This window comes from Apteryx mantelli, chromosome 1 (genome assembly GCF_036417845.1).
Source record: "Apteryx mantelli isolate bAptMan1 chromosome 1, bAptMan1.hap1, whole genome shotgun sequence".
Lineage (NCBI taxonomy): Eukaryota > Metazoa > Chordata > Aves > Apterygiformes > Apterygidae > Apteryx > Apteryx mantelli.
This window is the reverse complement of record NC_089978.1, coordinates 220,458,326-220,479,994: the sequence shown is the minus strand read 5'-3', so window position 1 is coordinate 220,479,994 and position 21,669 is coordinate 220,458,326. Positions and strand designations below refer to the sequence as shown.

Sequence of the window (21,669 nt, the reverse complement as noted above, 5' to 3'; positions counted from 1 at the left end):
CGCTTCTTAGAAACAAGGCCAGTCCACATTGAGTGAAGGGAGAATCCCAGCACTTTTTCTAAACTGACAGAGTAGTTCACGGGCGTCAAAACCAGGGAAGTCCCTCTGAACCACTATTTTCATCTCATTCCAGGAAAACATCCTCTAACTCCACAAAACTTCCACGTTATCTGCCAAGAACTACTGTGTGAGAACTGAACCTGTAGGTTTTTGTACCAATTTATTAACCTCCTTTCTCAATTCCCACTGATGCTTCTCAAGATAGTTCAGAAAACATAAAGTACTAACCTTCTCTGTATTCTCAAATGACTGCTTTATGGTTGAGAAAACGAAAGCCTGTCAAGATTATGGAGTCAGGCTGAAGTCCTTTGTGTGCGCGAAGGATGGATACTACCTAGCAGAAGCCATCCCTGTGCTGTCACTCACTGTACCACGTGAGTAACCTCCCAGGACCGGCTTCCTCACTGGTCTCAACCTTTGAACTCCCTCCAGAGACAAAAAGCACAAGTAAAGGGAGAAGAGATTTCATAGAAAGCACCGAACAGTTAACAGATGGCAAAAAATTGCAAGCGTTTACCAAGTTGCATTGGGCTTATGAAAACAACCTAGAGTACGAAGGCACTGTAACTTATTAATAAACATATATTTTACATATTGCTTCTTCTTCATAATACGAAGCTGTTCTTCATGAAAGCTGGGAACTTGCTACTATTTGCACTTCTTTTCCTCTTCTCTTTGTTTTTGCACATATGACAATGTGCAATATGCATCTGATATGTGACTTTAATATGCACTTGAGGGACAGACTTTAGCTTTAGATGTTAACGCACTTATGTGACGTGAGATGTCACTTGCGTTTTACATCCTTTCTATATTATTTGATCTTGAATCTGGAATGAAAATTTTAAAATTCAAGACAAGCTTTACAGCCTTCAGTAACATCTGAGTAAGAGATTAGACGCTGCAGATCATTTCCTGACAAGGATACACATCCATATACGTTGACATCATATGTGTATACTGAAACATAGTGGTCTGGGTGTAATTATTTTACTGCCTTCTGAAAAAACAAGGATTAAAGTTTTCAGTCTTTACCTGAGTGTATGGATTTCTCTTGGCTACGAAGCCCAGGTTCATTACGGGACACATTTAATTGCTACATCAGAGTTTGTGTGTTGATATTCTACATCTGATGTGCGAAAGTTCAGGGACGCCAATCAGGCGCAGTGCAGATGCCACTATGCAAAATGTTCTCAGACAGTCTCCATCTGTCAGATATGGTAATACTTGCGCTCAATCAATAATTCACCTCCTTAACTCCATGTTTCCTGCATTTGAGTCAGAATTTTTAATGTCAGCCTCACCAGAGGATCTACCTTGGACAGACAGGAATTGCCTGATCTGCATTCCCTGTTAAGACTGGTGTGTTCCTGTGCCCTGGAGCCAGTCGCATTCCGTAGCTGAAGAATCATCTTGCAGTTTACTCAGTTCTTTCCCAATTTAGCTACAAAAATCACAGTTCTTCTTTGGGGGTGTCGTCGTCTTCTTATCGGGGAAGGAAGACAGAGGATAACTTATGATGATCACACCTTAGTATCCAAAATCCAACTCAGCTGGACCAAACCTTTTCTGGGAAAGCTCACGGTAGGGCTGGTGAAAAACACTGGAGTGACTGAATACCAAAAATGGACTGTTAACTGCATTGATTTTGAAGAGGGAGGAAAGGGGTGGAAAAAAGGATGATGGGGAGCTGCTTTTCCACTGGTTAAAAGCTGCTGAAAACTCATTAATGGCAACCTGTCCCCATGCAAAGTAACTTGCTCCATAGAGCCAGCAAGAACTTGGTGGGAGCCCAAAGCCAGAAGATGGGCTGGTCAGTGGTCTCTTCTCTCTGTGCGAGGCAGCGGCTCCCTTGGGTGCTGATCGGTGGTACCTTATTCTAGAGAAAGGCAGTGTGGAAATCCATAGAAAATCACCCAGAGGTGAGAAGAGTTGCCTAGCAGAAGGGCAATTACTGCCCTAATCATCAGTCCTTCAGCACCAATGAGAAAGTAAAGGTTCACAGCTGTCCCTGGTGAGTAGAGACCTTTGCCTCAGCCCCAGCTCTCAGCATTTGAAATGCAGAATTACAATCGTTGAACTTTCTTTGACCAACTCGGATTCAGTGGATGATACAGGAGAAGAAATCATGACAATACCATGCTGTACTTAGAGGTGTTACAGACCGCATCTGCCAAGTAGAAAACACTGCTTGGAATGACCTGCACATCCACAGGTACCATTGACTTTAACTAGGTGGAACAATAGTGCTTGTTACATAACCTGGCTTTGTAGAGCTGGTGGAAAACCTTCTTTCTTCTGTAGGACAATAGGGACACATGGCTTGGCAACAGGACTCGCTACTAGCCTTGATTTGGCTACAAAACTCCAAAACAGACCAAAAGATCAGTACAGTGAATGAATTAAGGGTCTCACTGGCTACAGAGTAATTAACTGTAGAGGGAAATGGAGGCACGTATCTCTGCCCAAACACCAGTGTCTAGTGCAGCCGTTCCAGATGGGTTTGGGTCTCTTGTGGTCCCTGTGTCATACCTGCCAGCCGTGTCCAGCTACCTCAGCAATCCAAGGGTGTCTCAAATGGCACTATGTTTTGGAAAGTGAATCACATTCTTAGCATGCCCACGGTAAATCTGGGAATAGAGCCTGCTCAGGGCAGGGACAACAGAGAGATACTCAAGGCGAGTTTAAGTAGCAGAAGCAGTTCAGCCACTTTAGCATGACAATCTGCTTCTTGGAGATGGACTAGTGCTGGCTGAAGGCCACGCTAGGATGGCAACATGGGGGGCACAGCCAACCAAAGGTCTTCAAGCTGCATGCAAGCCTGAAGCAGTTGAGTGCCTGAAGCAGATGAGTGCGGCTCCCATGCCTGGAGCACATCACATGATAAGCACATGTGCTGGCACATGCGATGAGTGTGTATGTTGTAATGTGCTCACAGGGGGCTGCTGGCTGTGGGTGTCCTGTGAGCATGCTCCTCCCTGCCATGGAAGGCCAGCACCCAGAGAACTGTCATGCAATGCAAGGATGGCTTGACCGGGCCACACCAAGGTCCATGTCCTGGTATCCCACCTCTGACTGTGGCCAACAGCAGCTGTCTAGAGAGGAGCGGGACAGTGATGTTTCTCTAGATCACCTGCCCAGCCATTTGGGGCTTGCCGAGCCAGTGGGATGCCTCAGGGATACTCCAAGAAGTGCTCTTACCTCCACAGGTATGTGTTACGTGTCTCAGGGCTCTTCCTCGTGGGGAGATTTCCTTACATGACTTAAAGGAGCAGGGATGTGGCTGGCTCTGCTGTATGGTTTCTGGGCTGGACCCTACTCACCATCCTCTGCCCTAACCCTATCACTATGTCATGGCTTGATTCTGTTGGTCCTCTCAGTTCTGCTATTTTTGTCCTTGGCTTGTTTTTCCTCTTCCTTCCTATATTCTAGCAGAAACTGGCTCTGGGCCATTGCTACCTCACTCCTGTCCTCAACAGTGACACTTCAAAGCCTCCCTTTCCAGAACTGGTCACTTCTCTGCCTGTCTCCTTGGGGTGCTAACACCATATTTTATTTTACACCCTATATTTTACACCCTATCAGCTGTTCCCTGCCTGCTTTTACCCTTCTAGTGAAACACTTCTGCCCTGATGCCACTGCACCAGCAGGTTAACATGCTAAGCACCTTGGCTTTATCTAATTAAGAGGGAGAGATCTGTGAAAGATATGACTTCAGGGGCATAGAAAAGTGATGAGTGGCGACTCTTGAAAACATATCGCGCAGCACCAATATCTGTTACTTCCTAGCAGATTACTGGGTATGAAGCACTGCAGTTTCTAATGAGATCTGACTGACAGGGTAAACCAATCTGCTACTTAAGGACTTCTGCGCGTCTCTCCTATCTGTGGGGCTTGTGCCAGAAAGAAGCAGCCTACTGTGAAAGAGGCAGGACATTTTTTCTAATTGCTTTCATTTGCAGGCTGGAGCTAGGCAATAGAGATACATTTCCAGCTGACAATCCAGTATTTACCTTTATTTCAGCTGCAGACAAATGCCTGGGATGGTTGTTCTTCACACACTGATGTTTTCACCCCTTCCTGGTGTTTTTTTTTTTTTGTCTCATGCCAACTTTCCTTTCTAAAATATCTGTCCTTCCTCTAACAGTTCTGTTTGCTGCGTGTTTAAGCAGAAGCTCCCAACAGGCTACCACACCTTCAGTGCACGAATTTAGACTGCCCAGGTGGACCCCGTTTTTAAGGAGAGGGGCAGAAAGGAGTTTCTAAAAGCTGTTTCTGGCTGTCTGGATCAAATAGGAGCTCCAAGCATGTTACGGGAGAGCTCAAACACGGAGTTCGCATTCATGTATGTTCACAGGGATATTTATTCCTGTGGGATGACTCCGGATGCTCGTCCGGGCCCACTCTGGAGTCTGGGACTGGATTCTGGCCTCACTTGTAACAGTGTCAACCAGGACAGTCCAAGGCCAGACAACAGAGACACCCTTTGGGGAGACCAGCATCTCAAACCAGAACTGTCCCCATGGCATTACGTGACCCTTCTGGAACTATAAGATGCAACTGGAGATTTGCTTCCTTCTCACCCCAGGATACCCAGCCTTTTTCCTCCTAATCAGACATTTCACCCCCGTTAAAACCTCCAGCTTCTCTCCCACTCCTTGACGTCAGGTTACAGTCCCATCTGCTTGGCAACTTAGAGTTTACACGGCCTTCATCTTCCCATCCCTTCCACCTCTCCTTGGCAAACCTTCCCCGTAACACCAGCCAGCTCTTACTGCTCACAGGTGAGCCCGGAGGACCTCGCTCCAAAGCGAGCAGTGGGTCTGCTGAACCTGCTGCATGGGCAGCTGGCTTGGTAGGTGCCGCTCTTTGCTACTGCAAAGGGAATGATAACCTTAAATTAAAAGCAAAAACAGTATTGTTCCCTCTTCCCATTCCTCACTTCTCCCCGGACAGCAATCTCTTCCAAAACAGTAATAATAATAAAAAATAATAAAAGACTCGATTGTAATTTAAATTCATAAAGAATTCCATCTAGAGATGTTATTGTCACATCCACAGTTATAAAAACATGCCACCGGCCTTCCACAAGGCCGAAGAGAAGGCAGGCCCCTTGCTAGAAGGATCCCCGTCCATCCATCCTCTCTGCTCTTTCTAACCTGCAAACCTCTGCTGCCAGCTCCCCTGATCCTTGCTGGCCTGCTGGATTCCTGGAGGGAGTTTTACATGCCCATCCTCCTTTTTTTGCCATTCTGCTCGCTTCTGGTGTCAGAAACCATCCTGCTTTCGTCCTGCAGGAGAACCGAGCAGCTCCACACTGCAACGGCTGCACGCGCGGAAGCGACAGTTGCGGGGACTGAACGACAGCCCTTCCCGCAAACGCGCGGGTCAAGCCACAGGATGCAACGGATGTCTTCAGGCGACTCCAGCGACACCCGCCACCGCGCTGCAAGAACGGAGAAATGCTACGTTTCCGTTGACAGGTTGCTATCGCCACCCCTGCACGTTGCTTCCTCGGCGCCTCCGCTCTCCCCGGAATGGCTCACGTCTGCCTGCTCAGCGGACTGTCCTTTCTCTCGAGGGTCGGCCACCAATGCCTGCATGGAGGAGGGTGTGGAGAGCACCGTGGCGGTCGTGTTCGCAGCCTAACGCCCGGAGCCTCGACGCAATTTCCGCAGCTGTCAGCTTCATACGTTTCTGCAGCGCAGGCGGCCTCCGGGCAGTAAGCGCTGAGGGCAGCTCTATTTACAACCGTTGACGTCGAGCCTTTGAGAAGCACAGCCAGCACCTCTTCCTGCCGCGCTGGTCAGTTAGACGAACGGCGTGGAGCGCAGGAGCGATGAAGCGTCACCGACTAGCAGGCACTGAGGAGACGGCGCATTGCAGGGCTCGGGAAACCTCTCGCGCGCTCCCGGCAGCTGTCGCGCTGGACTCCGTCCTCAAAGGAGAGAGCCTCCCCACTGAGCCAACATCTGAACATCTAAACGCTTTGTTTTCATTTCAAAGCGTCCCTTGGAGCGCAGGCAACAGCGAGTCGCTCGCCCTTTTGGCTGGCGGCGAACGCGGTGCTGCAATCAGTCCCTGGAAGAGGGCGATCAAAGGGAGGATGTGTCACATCCCGGTGACAACGGCGCCTTCTTCCTCCCTGGCTTGTGTTCCCCTCCCAGCTCACCTAGCTCTGACTTGAACGGCTCCGCGAGTATTTAACGGGGCTGTGCAGAATTTCCTTCCAAAGCTTCAAAATCCTTCACCTTGCTCTTGAGGTTCAGCTCGACAATCTGCCAATCTCCCTCGATTTAACACCGCTGCACGTAGCAAGCCACGCCAAGCGCATGGGGCCAAGTCACCCCACCTTCTCTGGACTTTCTCCAGGGCTAGTTCGCAGGCAAGACAATCTCCTCTGCTTCACGCACACCAAGACGGTTTCACTCTGCTATCAGCCAGAATCAGCGTTGTCAGTGGATCCGAGATAGAGACCTGCTTCAGCATCGGCTGGCCTCTTGCGATGTTAAAAATGGGTTTAGACCTGACTATTTAGCCACCCAGAAGCTATGAAAGTTCAGAGGCCCAAGTGAGAGATAAGAGGAGAAGGTCCTTGGACTCAAGCGAGTGATAAAACGCTCCTGTGGCAGATTTAAAGCAAGCAAACCAAAAAAGCTGCTGTCTATGCAAACAAAAGCCTGTGTAGCCCCTTTGTAGCTCAACCCAGCAGTGTATCAAAGGCGTTTTTCTGCTTTATGTGGACCTGGAAATGAGCTTTCAGATTGGAATTTGTACACGGGCATCAGTGCAGATTTATTTAGCCTAGATTGCAGCCCTGGCTGTAAACTGCTCCATATAAGATATTTGCTGCCCAACCCCAAAGGTCAAGCATACAAGAATGAGAGAAAAAGATGTGGAATATGTGAGAAAACCTGCCAGAGGGACAGGCTACAAAAACGGGCAGGCTGGTAGCAAGGTGACCCTTCACTCCCACACCAGCACCATGACACGAGGTTTAACTGAGGCAAATACTACCATGGGCAGGCCCTGAACACACGTCTTTGCACAAGGACACGTGAACGATCAGCTTGAAATGCAAGAGATTTCATTCACTCTTCAGTGGAAGGCTTGAAGCAACTTCATATTTCTAGAGGCTAAGAAAGACTTTTAAACTGGGCAGTTTCCGGACCTCATGCTGTGACTTGTCGTTTTGGTCTCTTGATCCAGACTGAGACCTGATTCTCAGACTGGGCAGACTGGTGAGCCGGTGGGAAGGTGCCGAGACCGCTTTCCAGTCCACATATTTCATGTTTCCTGTAAAAGCGGAGTTGCAGGGAGAGAGAGAAGCCCCCATAGGGTGGGATGGACACCCACAGCTGGACACCTGGCAGAGCTCCTTGGCCCACCCATACCATGTCCTCAGCCAGTGGGCCAAGGAGCCATCAGTACGCTGTTAACCACGCGGCGTATCACTGCTGGCAACATACAGCTTGGGTTTTGTTCTGTATTCTCCCCGTCCTGATTGAAAGATGCAGTTTTGCTACAAACACCCATACTACCAAATTCTCCCTGGCCAGAAAAAGCAAATACTGACCACTCTGAGCTTTGTAAGCACCACCACCAACATGCTACCGAATACTGGGATTTACACCTACAGGACATGCTTACAAAACTTGGGTCTGCAAGGAGGATCAACATCCACTCTAAACAGTTATAGGTCTGGCTCAGCAAAATGATCCAATTCCAGCTGGACAGCCAGCAGTTTCCTAAACTTAGACCTTGAATTAAAGCAACCGCAGTTCTGCAAGTAACCGATCATTGGCTAGGTATCGTCACTGAGGCCAAAGTCACTAAAAGCAGAGATTACGAAGAAAAACTTCTAAAAAGAAAAATCCTTTCCCTTTAATTAGCATTAGCAATGCAGCATGACAGCAAGAGATAAACACACATGCACCTACACAAATAACGAGCTTGGGAACATAAAGTAATTACTTTGATTTTTTTTCACCAACATTCAAAACTTATTAGTCTCGAGAAAGCACATATCAGCAAAAGACTGTCACCTCAGGGATAAATGAGGAATTTGTTTGTAATTCATTTCTAGAAGAATATATCCTGATGTTTTTAATGCAGTAAAGGAACGTGCTCTGGCCAAGTCTAACAGCCAAAAAACATTTCTTAAAGTTGTTTATTCACAGCTTCCTGAACTTGTGTCCCTGGAAATGTGAACATAGGCTTTTGTTGGCTGAGAAGTTCATCTCCACTGATCGTTTTACCAACACACCGAGAGCCAAGCAACAAAAGTCAATGAAGCCCCCCTGTTTTTTAGTCCATTTCCAGCTTAGGAAAATTACATTAATCTCTTTACTCAGAACAACTCAGACATCCACATTCAGGCAATGAAAACCATTACAGAGGCCACTAAAACCTATACTTTTAAAGGTTACAGTGAGAAGATTAAAAGCGCCTCCAGGAAAAACTGAAATGGCTGATCAAAATAAAAGCTTTGAGTCAACAGTGGAAAGCCTGAGCAGGACTGCCGCGTGCCGGGTCCAGACTGACATTTTAAGATGCTTCCCTTGCTATATGGAGCGATACAGGTGAAGAGCGGATGTTATGCGATTTCATGCACTGCAGCCTGTTCTGCCATTAGGAACGTAGGACCTGCCAAACGAATTCAGCCCCCTCATCCAGTTATCTTGGGGCGGCTGCTGCGTGTAAAATCCTATTGAGGCATTTATGGATTGGGCTGTCCACATGCAAAGTAGCTTCCTGACCCCAGACACCTAAGATGGGACTCGTCTTGTCTAACCACAGACGTCTGCCATGGATAACGCCACCTGAGCAGATCGCCTCTGCTCTGCCAAGCCTCGTGAGACGGGAACAGGCACTCTTAGGAGGCCACTTGTCTCACTCCGGAGAAAGCATTTAAACCAATTCAGAAAATCTCACTCTACACATGCTCATTTCTCGCCACTTGCTGTAAAGGGAATCAAGGGCAACCAGCTCAGATGGAGACGTGACTGTGGCGGACCTCTAGTTATAGCGCGAGTAACCCTACTGACTTCAGTGGGCCAACACATGTATCTGAACTTTAAACTCATGCTTCAATGTTTTGTTGGACTTGGCTGCATGTTCTTTGGGCTGTCACAGACCCTGTATCTCTGAAATGCCTGGTGTGTGTTTTAATTACAAAGCCAGCAAAATCCCCTCCTTGAGGAATTTATAATCCATGCAGTCACCAAAGAAGGGGAGCGATGTGCTGTCATCACCCGGCGGTTAAGCCACTTTCATTCCATCTTCATGCGCTCAAGTGCTCTCATTACACAAAAATTACTTAAGGACAAACATGAGAAATGTCATCCCCCAAGAGTCAGGTTCTTCGCTTCAGAACAGCTGGTAAATCACCATTAGGGCATTTTGGAGTTTCTCCGAACATGGAGAATCATCAGCAGGCGAGGCATTTCCCAGGCTAAAACAATAAATAAAAAATGTGCTACTCAGCAAACTTAAGAACAAAAGTTGTCCATCCTCAGGCTGGAGTGAGGCCAAATGGCCCAAGAATGGTGAGAGAAGAGTAATGCCTTCTGCACAAGGACATACTCACTCCTCTTGTCTCCTCTCTGCTCCTGCCTTGAGCAATTCGCTTATTCGCCCATCATGTCTTAGCCTAACTTACGGTAAAGTCCCATTTTCAAGAACACTATCATTTTAGAGTATTACAGCTCATTTCCTTGTTTGTTCCATCTCCTTCAGTTGTGCCAGCACAGCTGTTTGCAAGGCCTGCTGTGAACCAGACCAGGGAGCTGATCCTGCCAAAAAAGACAAAAAGCTGGTGCAAAAAGCCAAACATATCCCTTCCCCCCTGAGCTGGATCGTTTCCCTGCTCTAATTCACCGAGTCGCATCACGGCCCACTGTGCTGACACAACCAGAAGAATGAGAAAAGGAAGGTGGTATCTCCTGGAGTTGTTGGTATCAGAGGGTATATGCAAGTGCAATCACAAATTCGGACCGAATCTTTAGAGGTGGATGCTGCTTTTCTCCTCCGTGACAGTGCACTGTAAGGAGCTGCTGATCTTTTGTTGGTACTGGCTGTGCATTTTGCACAGCAAACAAAATACAGTGCATTTCGAGGTAGTTTTCTAAATGAGGCAGATAAACCACCAAATGCTGTTCTGGGCTGAATATTTCAGCTGTTTGCCTGCAGCGCTTACTACCAGCCACGGGACCTGCACAAAGCAGGGGCATTTTGATCCGTTCACATTTAATGTCTGGCAGGATCCTCCACAAAGATGGAAGAAGCAAAGCAGTGCCAGTAGCTGATTTAACTGACCTGCTTTGGGCTTACTGAGCTTGCAGAAGGCAATAGGGAAGAGGATCAAGGTGACAGAGGACTGGCCAGAACACAACCCTAACACAATTATCCCAGGAATAAATGTACCATCTGCAGTCAGCAACAGCGAATTAAAAGGAACTCTGAGCCTTCAAACTTCAGGAGGGATGAGGTGACTGGTGTCTTGCAATAAGACGCATGTTTGCCAGGTGTGACGTGCAGTTACCTGGGTGCACGTTGCTTTGTACACTTTTCTCTGGAGTGCTCAGCAGTGCTGACGGTCACATCCAACAGTTAAAACTAGGGGCAGAGGAACCAAATCGAGAGAGGAGCAGAAGATGAGAAGTTGAGAGCCAAGGAAGGACAGGACCAGGGAGCCGATATGTGTGGGAGCTGGGCTGGAAGGCCATGGCTTGCAGGGAGGCATTTTGGGTAGCCGGACCTCTTGCTGTGGCTAGAGCTGAGTGCAAACCTTTCCGTGCGAGACTCGCCTCCCTGAGCAGTCAGTGCGATGAAGGCAGGAGCAGCTCCCCTGTGTGTGGGAGGTCATGGCTCACAGTGTTCATTGTCCTAGCCAAAAGAAAGCTCCCAGGCCCTGTGGGGCATCCTGGAGAAAGCCACAGAGAGCATAAAGAACCCATTTCCAAATGAACTGGGAAACATCAGGCTCCAGAAAGAAGTCTGTTTTTGTGCCAGAGAGGAAATACCTGTAGGAGATGTCCATGGCTTATCAAGAAGAGTGTATTTCCAGGCCTTGGAAAAAAACTTCCTTCCCAAAATGACAAACCTGGAAGGAGAGCAAGAGATGGCTTCTATGTTCTGGGGGAACATGGGATTCGGAGCATAAGTCCCACTCGCTCTCAAGAGATGACCAAGGAGTATCTGTGGGCTCCAGAGGCAGAACCATTTTCAGTCATCAAGATAAGGGGTGTTCCCTTACCTGTACATCATCATGGGCCTTAGCATCATGGACTAGTGATTTCCGGTTCAAAGACAGAGACTGGCCAAACTCTTCTCTGAAATAAACACTGATGGAGGTAAAACTTAGAACTCAACCTCACCAACCTCTTATCCCAGAGAAGTGAGGGATGGACAAGGATAGTCTTCTGGTTCCTGGCTCTGCGAGAAGATGGGGTGCCTGAACTAGATCGAAAACTCATGATTTCAGCACAGACTGGGTAAATAGAAATGCTTGACCCGAGGTGAGCTAGGAGCCATCTGTGATCTCCACTCTTGGGTATCAATGTGAGCTATCTGGCAATACTGTATTTTTCAACCAGTGTTGCCTCCATAAATATCCACACAGCTCCTGAGTTGATCAGAGCAATCAAGTCCTTTCCAAGATACAGGTTCAGTATTGGTCATTACTGGTAGGGCTTGGTACTGGTAAACTGACCTCTACAAGTGTTGAGTGGATATCTTGATGGGAGACCTGATTCTCAGCACTGCTGTTACTTCACAGGCTGAACAAGCTGTTTGGTTTCTTCCCACTCTGTTGTGATCAGACAGCAGAAGTATGCAGCCAACTATGGGATGTTTCCCAGTGCACCTCTGTCGAAGAGAGCAGACTGGTGGTGGGGGATTCCCCAGATGACAGTCATCTCTTCCAAAAAAGCCTCACACTTCTAATGGTAAGGCGCTGGGCATCTCCAGCGAAGGACGTGTCCATGCCATGGTTTCCAGAACCTTGTGCAGCACTGGAGAAGCTGAAAGTTTGGGAAAGGAGGACTTGAGCAAGAAGTCCTGGGAAGACTTGAGCAGGGAGAAGGGAGAACTTGAGCAGGCACCTCACTGTAAACGTACTGCACTATACAGAGAACTCAGAAACCCCAAGAAGAGCTTTCTCTATGAAATGTTGTGAAAGCATATATTGGTGTCCTGCTAAGACCACTTCTAGCAGCCGCAGCTTTCAACTGGGAATTAGACTACATGGATGGATGACTTGTTCCAGCACAGTCTTAACACATACGTAAGAAGGCAGCTGTTTGGGCGGTATGGGGGTATCACCTTGCAGCATCTGTATGGCTGAACGTATGGGAACACAGTCTCTGATCACCCAATTCACATGGGCAAAGTGAAGGAAGGAGGAGGAGAGCCAGGAAACTGAGGGGTGTTTCTCAGTCCTCTATGGTTGGGATTTTTGGTTAATGCAGTGAAACCACTAATTACAGCTAATTAAACCTGCACTGAGATCAAAGCTCAGTGGAGACTACAGGGGAGAGAAAACAAGAGAGAAAAGAAAGGAAAAGAAAATACAGATTTTGTTGTAACCAAGTCCTTAATTGAAAACTAAAGCAGCTTTGCTAATTAAAAGCAGCAAAAACAAAATGAGGGCATGCTTCACAGATACACAACATGGGTCCAGCATCATGATGGAGCTAACACGCCTCTCCCGTGCTGCCAAGGGGGAGCTTTTCTTCCAGAGCCTATTCTGTTTCTGTTTTCTAGGAGGATCTTCCTAGAATCGGTACTGCAAAGTGTCAATTGCTTTTACCTTCCGCAGCACTAAGCACCTGTGGATATACAGTGAGGACAGAGGACTTCTCCAGAATAACACGTTTACAGCTTTTATGAACAAGTAAGAATTCTTCCCTCCAACACCGTACCGAGAGGAGGTGGATCAGAGACCAGCATGTCTACAGCAGGGTCCCAGAAACCCACCTTGGCAGCTGGCTGCAGAAGGAAGGGGTTCAGTATGTAGGATTGTCAAGCCCTGATAAGACATTATGGGATGCATATGTGTGCAGTTACCCAGCACTGGGAGCTGTGCACACTCAAGAGTCCTCTGCTTTCACTGCCATGAAGACAAAAAAAATTTCTTAGGGTGTTGAAATGTCACCCTGATCTTGATATCCCAGCAATAGCAACAGGACATTTGGGAGACTGTCATGGCTCTTTAGTGATGGAAGCGGCTCTGTGGTAGGTGGGACCCCAAAGCCCTTATACCTGAATAGTGGAAGAAGTCATGACTTAGATCCAGTACTTCAGGCAACAGCTGCTCCTACCTACAGCTCGACCTCAGCTATCGTATTCCTTGCCTCGTGCCCATGCCCGTGACATCTGATTCCACATATTATCCCGTATTCAGTGATTAATACTTTCTGGGGAATGAGCCATTGTCCTGACTTATTCCAGTTTCCCACCTCTTCCCTCTGCAGCTGAGCCCAACCCACGCATTATGGCATTTATCGAGCAGCTTTCTAGGAACATCAGCCACCACAAGCAGGCTGCTCCTAGCACAGCTGCAGAAAGAAGTGGCTTTCCGGCAATGCTCCATTTGTTTTTTTTAGTCTCCTAAGTGCTGTGCAGGATACAGTGCATTATGGTGCCTGGTATCCAAGCTGTCTACTCGAGCAACGTGGGGTTTATTCAACTTGAACGATCTTAAACCCTCTGAATTTGCTCCTGGCTTGCGTGAGGACCCACGAGAGAGTGTCTGAGATGACCACTGTTATCTGTTTCCAAACCACAAGTGAAAAGGGGCAGTCTAGGAGCATCACAGGAGCCCTGCGCCGGCATCTGACAGCAGAGGAGCAGTCTGCCACTGAACGAAGGAGGTCCAGGTCAGGGTCCATGGGACCTGGGGATCAGCAGCAGAACGCACACAAGTAAAGCATCAAGAACAGCTCCCTAAGGAGGCCTCCCTCGTCTAGTTACTCCCTCCGGCAACTGGGGCACCCAGGCAGCAAATGCAGTCAGCTGCTTATGCATCTACCAAGAATAAAATCAGAAAGAGAAATAGTATTTGGACTGTCTCAGAAGCAAGAAGAAGGACCTCTTCACGAGCACTGGGATGTCTGAGGGATTTCTAACGCACGCTGGCTCTCCCTTCCCTATACAGTATCCCAGTAGATGGCAGCATGTTATTGCTTATTCCTACTGCCAGGGACAGCCTTGCGCATCAGGCAAGACACAGAGATCTCTCCCGCCCCTGTACAATTTAACAAAAAAATCCCCTGCCTTAGAGTCCTAGCAGGGAGGTAGCCCTGAATACCTAACTCAGCATCCTTAGCAGAACCGCACCCCAAAATAAAGCCCCTGCCAAAATCCCGCTATTGCGGTTTGGAGGTCATTCCCACTGAAGTTAACAGGCATTTTCCAATTATTTCAATGCAAGAAGAGTCAGACCCAGCTAGGATGACCCTGCCGTCTCCACGGATGTTTGCACCGAAAGCAACGGGTCTGTTTGCACCATGCAATTGTAGCACACGGCCACCTCTGCCTCTTGTCACCGGCTGAGCTAGTCCTAAAACTGGAGCGTCTACATCCACTCCTCTGCTGTGATAAGCTTAAACCTATTGGCAAAAATAGAGGGCTTATCAGTGCCCAGAGCAGAGTCAGGCCAGGTATGCGGTTTCCAAAAACCACGTTACTCTCTTCCCGTAGCACCTTATGGCCCTGTGCAGATGTCTCGGCACCCAGATCTCTGTATCCGACCCCACTAAATGATGCAGGAGTTTGACAATGGTCCTAAAGAAAGTTCATGCTCCTGGCTCATGCTCCAGCTGCATCCTCCCGTGTCTTTCCTCTCTCACCCTCCCCAGCTAAATGCAGCCCAGGAAGGCACGTTCTGGGGAAAAGGAGTGTTTCCAGGGTCTGTCTGGGGGAACTGTGGCTCCCTACAAATTCCTTGCCAGTTCTCACTCACTTTAAAGCCAGCACGATGACTGGTGCAGTTCTCTCCCGCCTCTCCTGCCTCCTGTCTGCAGGTGGCTGTATGGGTGCAGGGAAGCTATTTGCCCCAAGAATATAAAAATACAAGCAAGCACATGTACGTTGTAGCATCACGTGTGTCACCAGGAGAGCACGCACACAGAGGAACGAGGTCAGGAGCAGCAGCTGCAGCTGTATTTTGCTGGGAAGCGGGAGCAAAGGTCATTATCTCTCGTGAACGACAAAAATTCAAGGCAGCCCTCGTGTACAGACAGACACATTTGATCACAGGCATCTGAACTACACTTCAAGGGCTTATTCATGGCCAATGTGTGAACGAACACCTGGAATGCTGATGGCTCGTTCCAGCGCCCTTTTCGCTGGAGACTGCTCCGGAGTGGCCTGGATCCGCCGGCAGTGGTGATGCATGTGTCACATCTATTAGAAAGACATGGTCAGAGCCAAGGGCCCTGGTAACTTCTTTAGCAGCAGGAAAAGAGATTTCCTGATCCCTGCGGGAGCATTTGTCCCTTTAGGTCCTGTTAATCAGGCTTCCCACATAAGAAGAGGCTCTGCTACCTTCCCAGAAGACATTTCTAATCTGTGTATCTCCTTAGTTAGCCTTAACTGAGCTCTTCCACATGGATTTACACACCAGATGCTAACCAAGTGTCCCCTCATATTTTACAAGTTTCCCTATGTTTCCATGGAAATCCCTTAAGCTCCACCTGGGTCATTTTTCTCTTTTCTGCAGTTGAAGAACCGACAGCCTCTGGTCAGCCTCTTGTGGAGAGTATTTTACACAGCCGGAGTGATTAACACTGAGCAACGAACGATGGAGAGCAAACCCAGTTCAACGGTGGTCATCGCAAGCGCTACCTTGAACGGCAGCAGCAGGGAGACTTCCGATCACACTCTTGCACGTACGGACACAGCCGGTTTGCTATGCTGCAAACCATTAAAGGGATGAACTACGCTTTCTGACCCAGTAACGAAGAGCAGCTACACTCAAAACCGTTCATGTCAGAGGTCAAAATTACATTGTGTTTTATGAAAGGTAGACATTTCATCATCGGTCTCTCCTTTCCCCTCACAGCCAACGCAATTAACTTTTGAGAACAAGGCAATTTTATCACTGCCATGTCTCTTAAAAACACTGTTTTTTACAATGGAAAATGAACATCTAAGACTTGAACAATGTTTTAAGGATAAGTCTGAACCAGCAACCCAGCCTGGTCTTGACATTCTCTGACGTAACCTCTGCGTAAACATGTTGGTGTATTTTGGGGGGTAAAGGAGAGGAGAGGCAGGAAAGGAGGCAGAAGACAAAGGAGCTGAACTGGAATCCAAATTCAGAGCTGGATTTTATCCCTCTAATGGCATATGGGTCTGAAAATTCAGAAATTTGGAGGCATCTGGAATCCATTCTCAATCCCAGGCTTTACAGTATGTGCCTGCATAATGCATACAGGAAGAAAATACTGCTTTTTCTTTAACATAGTAGTGAATGCCCTAACGACCGATGGCATTTCTGCTGCCCTAGGTACTGTACACACATGTAAGGGAAAAACTTATTAATATTAGCAGGAAATACTGCAGGAAAAGCTGCAAATGTCCTTTTGCAATGCAGAGAAATGCACAAATCTCAGCAGTCAGAACCAGTGTATTTTACCCTTCCTCCTGCCAGTGGCAGAGCTCATTCCCAGAGCTTGCAGAAATTAGCAGTTCCTTTTTTCCCGACGGAAACATGCTCATGCTCTGCTTTATGATGCTCTGTTGAGTTTCCCTGCCCATCTCTGCCTTCAGCCGAGAATCCCATAGCAAAACTCATCTGAAGCAAACTCTCCCCTTGCCCTGGTACCACTCCCAAAGCAGCAAGCCTTGCAAGAGCCTGTTGTCACCTGCAGGTTGCAGATCGTTTGAAAAATGTGGTTTAAACAACACAAGTCGTGCCAGAACCAGTGCATGTTACACGGTTTAAGATTTCACTGTGAATCTTCTACATAATTCTCACTTCAGAGGAGAAAAGACCAGAAGGACCCTCCGACTCCCTGCCTGGGGTTTCTATTGCCTAAGCCATTATCTGAAACAGAGAAGAAAGGGGAGCACAGTGCTCTTTGGAGCCCATAAAAAGCCCTGAAGAATGTATCAAAAGTAAAAAAACAAAACAAAACAAAACAAAATCAAAAGCACAACATTCAGGAAAATCCTGGAAGTCTTGTGGCCCTCTCTCAAATGGTCCAGTCTTTCCCGTAAACTTGAGCATGTCAGACTTTAAGTGCATTCACCTCCAGAAAACGACCGTCTAGTACCTGTTCCAGACTTAAAACATACTGTAAGAAGAACGATGTATTGATGGTTAATTGTGGCTGTTAGCTTTCTGAAGTCTGAGCATCACACTCTTATGGACATATAAATACCAAGAGGGCAAGGGAGAGACAGGGGAACTGAACTGCCTATCCAGGAGAAGCATCCAGGAGAAGTCTGCTTCAAATGCAACTTAGATCATACGTGGAGGGCAAAGAGCTCCATAAAAGCCTGCGAAAAACTATCTTCCTGTGGGGGAAAAAGAACTATTATGTCCTTCCCTGTCCAAGGGAGCCCAGGTGAGCCTATGACTTCTTTTAATCAAGTTCCATAAAGAAATCAGAATAAAAGTTGAATTTTTTTCCATCAGGGCAGATGCCTACAAAGAGCAGAAACGGAGATGGTACAGCGTGTTACAAACTGGGTTACAACCACTTCAGAAACATTCTCTGCAGTATCACCTAGAAATAGTAATGATCACCTATTTCCCACCCGGAAGCAAGGCAGCGAGGTTACCCCAGCCAGCAGGAGGGCAGGGGGACAGAAGGAGAGGGTGAGTGAGTACTTCTCAGTCAGCTCTGACCCCGCTTAGAAATGTGAAATAATCGCTCGGTCTCTGTTTTTCATCTTCAAAATGGCAAAACTGATAGTCAGCTACAGCGCAAAGTGCTTAGAGATTCTTATATGAGAGCTATCACAGAAATACAAATCACTTTTATCCTACACTGATCTTATTTTATGCTTTCGGGGGTGAACTGTTATGTTTATTTTATCGTTCAAATAGACCTTGGTAACTGGGATCCCTGGGGTAACATTAGAACTTGCTCAGGTAATTGTAAATTCAGGTGAGCAGGGCAGGGTTCGGATGCAAGAGAGGACTTGTTTATGCAAAAGGGGAATCCACATGATAAGCATTCAGGAGTCATCTGAAGAACAAAAGGATAAAACATACTCCTATATCACAGAAATCTGCCCCAAAAGAAAGAGGGAAGCAAGGCAGTCCTAAGAGTTTAAAAGAAAACATTGTCGAATTTGTATTATGGGAAGAAACGTGCATCACAGGAACCATAAGGCAGCTGATGCTGCTGTGCAAAAAGCTCAGGCGTAGCTTGTGAGTTCCACAGCTCTCGATGGTGGTACCCAGCAGCTAAAACGGCGCAGGAGGAGATCCGTTTGCCACGTAACTCGTATATGAGGAGGGCTGGTATACGTGTTTGATGTTCTGAAAACTGCTGGTCTGGCACATCATCCATCACAGAGCAGAAGCGAGATCGGGAGGGCGGAACGTGCTCCCTCCTCGCCCATCCTTTCAAACTCCACGTCAAATTATGCGGCGCTAGAAGTCACGGCTCCACTGCTACTCAACCCTTCCAGCATACACCTCTCCAGAAAATGGCTAGCCTCGCTCTGCCAACCTCCTGCAGCACTTGGTCAGCGTTTCATTATTTGGGTGCCAGTTGCTGTTAGCACATGCTCAAGCCCTGTTCTGCCTGCCAAAAAACTGGGCTAATTTATTTAACGTTTCAACTGAAAAGGGGAAAAAAAAATCATTTAAAAGGGAAAGATTGAATTTGGGAATTATATTCCTTGGAGAATTAGTAATGGATCTCTCTCTCTCTCTCTCTGCCTCCCTCAGGCCTCAGCATTCATAACTTTCCCATGTCAATGTTATTATGAACAGACTAATTCAATAATGAGATCATTCCCCATATGAGAGCCCAAGTAAATGAGGCACTCAGTCATACCTCCTTTCCCTCGTCTGAGGAAGTCAAGCTTCTCTCGTAATTTAGTCCCTAAGAGCGATGGCCAAACAGTGACACCAACAATTTCCAGTGTTTGTATTGGTTCAAATCCAAGCATCATGCAAAACTTTGTCATCATTTTAACACATCCTATACGCCTTAAAATGCAACTTAGAGATTCTTCCTTTGGCTGTTTTTTGGGTTCAGCTGCCCATTGCCTCAGAGACCTAGCCAATACATCCCTGCTGGCAATCATCACCTTAGATCCATTTGCAAAGTCAGCACAGTTTAGTATTTGTTTTTATCAGTGTGCTTACTCCTCAAACCATCCGCTTTTTGAGAATGAAGTAGCAAGATGGGTGAGGAACTTGCAAGGTGAGATGCCATGTCCGGCCTTGTTTTTATTTTGGCATTGCTATTATTTTTAGAGCAACAGAACTTGAAGGGAGACAGCATCTGGAATCCCTTAGGTTGATGCACACTGTTCTGGTAAGTCGCTAAAAGTTTAAGCCTTCAAAAAATTACCAGCTTGTAGCCAAAGTATAACTCATCTGGGAATGAATCCAGGCCCAAGATCCATCTAGCCTCAATTTCACCCAAGACCTATACCTAGAAGCTTTTCCTTGCCTGGGTTTAGATCTTCAGGGAACCGCACCAACAGGAAGCCCTAAGCATAGATATTTTGGTGGGATCTCCACTCTGAGCTGACGCTAAGCTCAGACCCTGTCGTTCTGAACATATCTCAGCTAAACCTCCTGTACAACATGGGGGAAAGTGAATCCTATGTTTGACAGTTCTGTGGTTTTAATTTCATTTTATCGATCCATCCAGCTGAAGGCACAACGGTGGGTTAAACCTCTGAAAGGAGCCACTGCTGTACATGCGGACATCCAAATAGTAACAGACACAACATGGGGTTCACAGCTCACCTTGCAAAGTCCAGGTCAGCCTCACGGGACATGGTGATGTTCGTCAGGTTCTGCTGGAGGATGAAGATGTTCCTACACATTTTCTTGATGCCGGATTCACTGATGCGCTTGAAATAGTGGGCACCATTGATAAGAATGCAGGAAATAAGGTGGCCCAAGCCTGCAAGAAGGGAGAAAAGCAAACAAAAAGATCACAGAAGGAAGGCATTTAGTGACAAGAATTCATCATAAAAACAGTGAACGAGCACTGCTAAGTAGTGCATGCAAACTGGAACAGGAGACAAAATAGGGCCTATCTGGGAACAGCCTTCAACATTTTCCCTGTGCATTTTGAGAGGACTTTTCTCAAGGTTTTCTTTGTTAGTAAAAATATAAATGAAAACTCAAAGTTGCATTAACATAGTCATTGATGTCTCAGAGTACAAAGCACCAGATTTATAATGAAGCTTCAGATGATGACTCTTTTGGTCCCCTTCTCTCTAGCAGCCGGATCACTACTTCTCCTACAAAATTACAGTATTTCAACCAATTATCAAGGAAAAGGTGATATTTTTTCCTGGTAAATGCTCAGTCCATGACAGCAGAAAGAGCAACCTTTGGGGGAAAATACAGGCTGCTTTTCAATGCATTTCATATATTACTTATCTCTGACCAGTTCTGAACGTAAAAGCACTGCTGCTCCAGCAGGTTGAGAAGAAAGATAGTGGTACAGGCTCTCCATGCCATATGGACATCTTATGCAGGACTAATGATTAGGCAACGAATTCGGGATTTGCTTGTAAACCTTACACAGAAATGTTGTTTTGGGAGAATAAACATGGAAGTTAAGAAGCTCTCTTCACAAATTAGTATCGTATGTCCGAATGAGGTATCCATCTTTCCTCCACTGCTAAAAGTCACAGCCAGCTGCTGAAGGTCATAGCCAACCCTAGAATGATGCATCCATTCACATCTCATTACAAATAGAAAAAAAAAAAGGCCCAATTCACTCAGTACACAGGTCTGTATAAGACTAAGCATGATAAAAGCCTGAATTAAGAAAATACGCTCATGGACAGCCAGCCAGCATTGGGTATATGTAAATCTTAAAACTGGCTTAAGAGCTGCCTACACTTTGTAAAGGCTGTGTGTAGAAATTTCAGTCTTCTGGCCTAGTGGTCCCTGAGTGGTTGTTCAAGTCGAATAGATACCATAGACCTAATCCGTAGGAGGGAGCTCTGCAACATGCTGGTGATCACTCAGGTTAGCGCAGATTTACACAGCTCAGGAAAGATCAGCTCTGCCTACTTCCAACACGTGACTGTCCCTTGGTAGTGCATTTTCCAGTCTTGCACCTGGCAAGGTTTCAAATCTTCTTGTTCTACACAAGTATTTTGTGGACTAAAAACTGTACCATCAGACAGCTATATGGATATGTGGGGGAAGTTTACAGATACTGAAGACCTTCTCTCACACCAGTAAGCAGTGCACACTGAGGTTAACCAAGCCGGGAAAACCTTGACTTGCTGGCATATTATATAGGAGCATCTCCACTCCCCACCCTCTCCTGCCTTTGAATAACCAAGGCATAAAATAACATGTATCCTGCCACACAGGCAACAAAACTGTGCGTCAGCGCCACAAATAAATACAGGGGAGATGAACCAAAACATGATTTATAT

General features: G+C 46.9%; 1 protein-coding gene across 1 annotated transcript in view; it reads right to left on the bottom strand.

The window, feature by feature from the left end:
- EXOC4 (exocyst complex component 4) overlaps positions 1-21,669 on the bottom strand; it is a 390,836-nt gene that overhangs the window by 12,326 nt on the left and 356,841 nt on the right. The window contains exon 17 of the mRNA XM_013946956.2: positions 20,009-20,168. Within this exon, the coding sequence (XP_013802410.1) occupies positions 20,009-20,168 (160 nt within the window). The remainder of the gene's footprint in view (positions 1-20,008; positions 20,169-21,669) is intronic.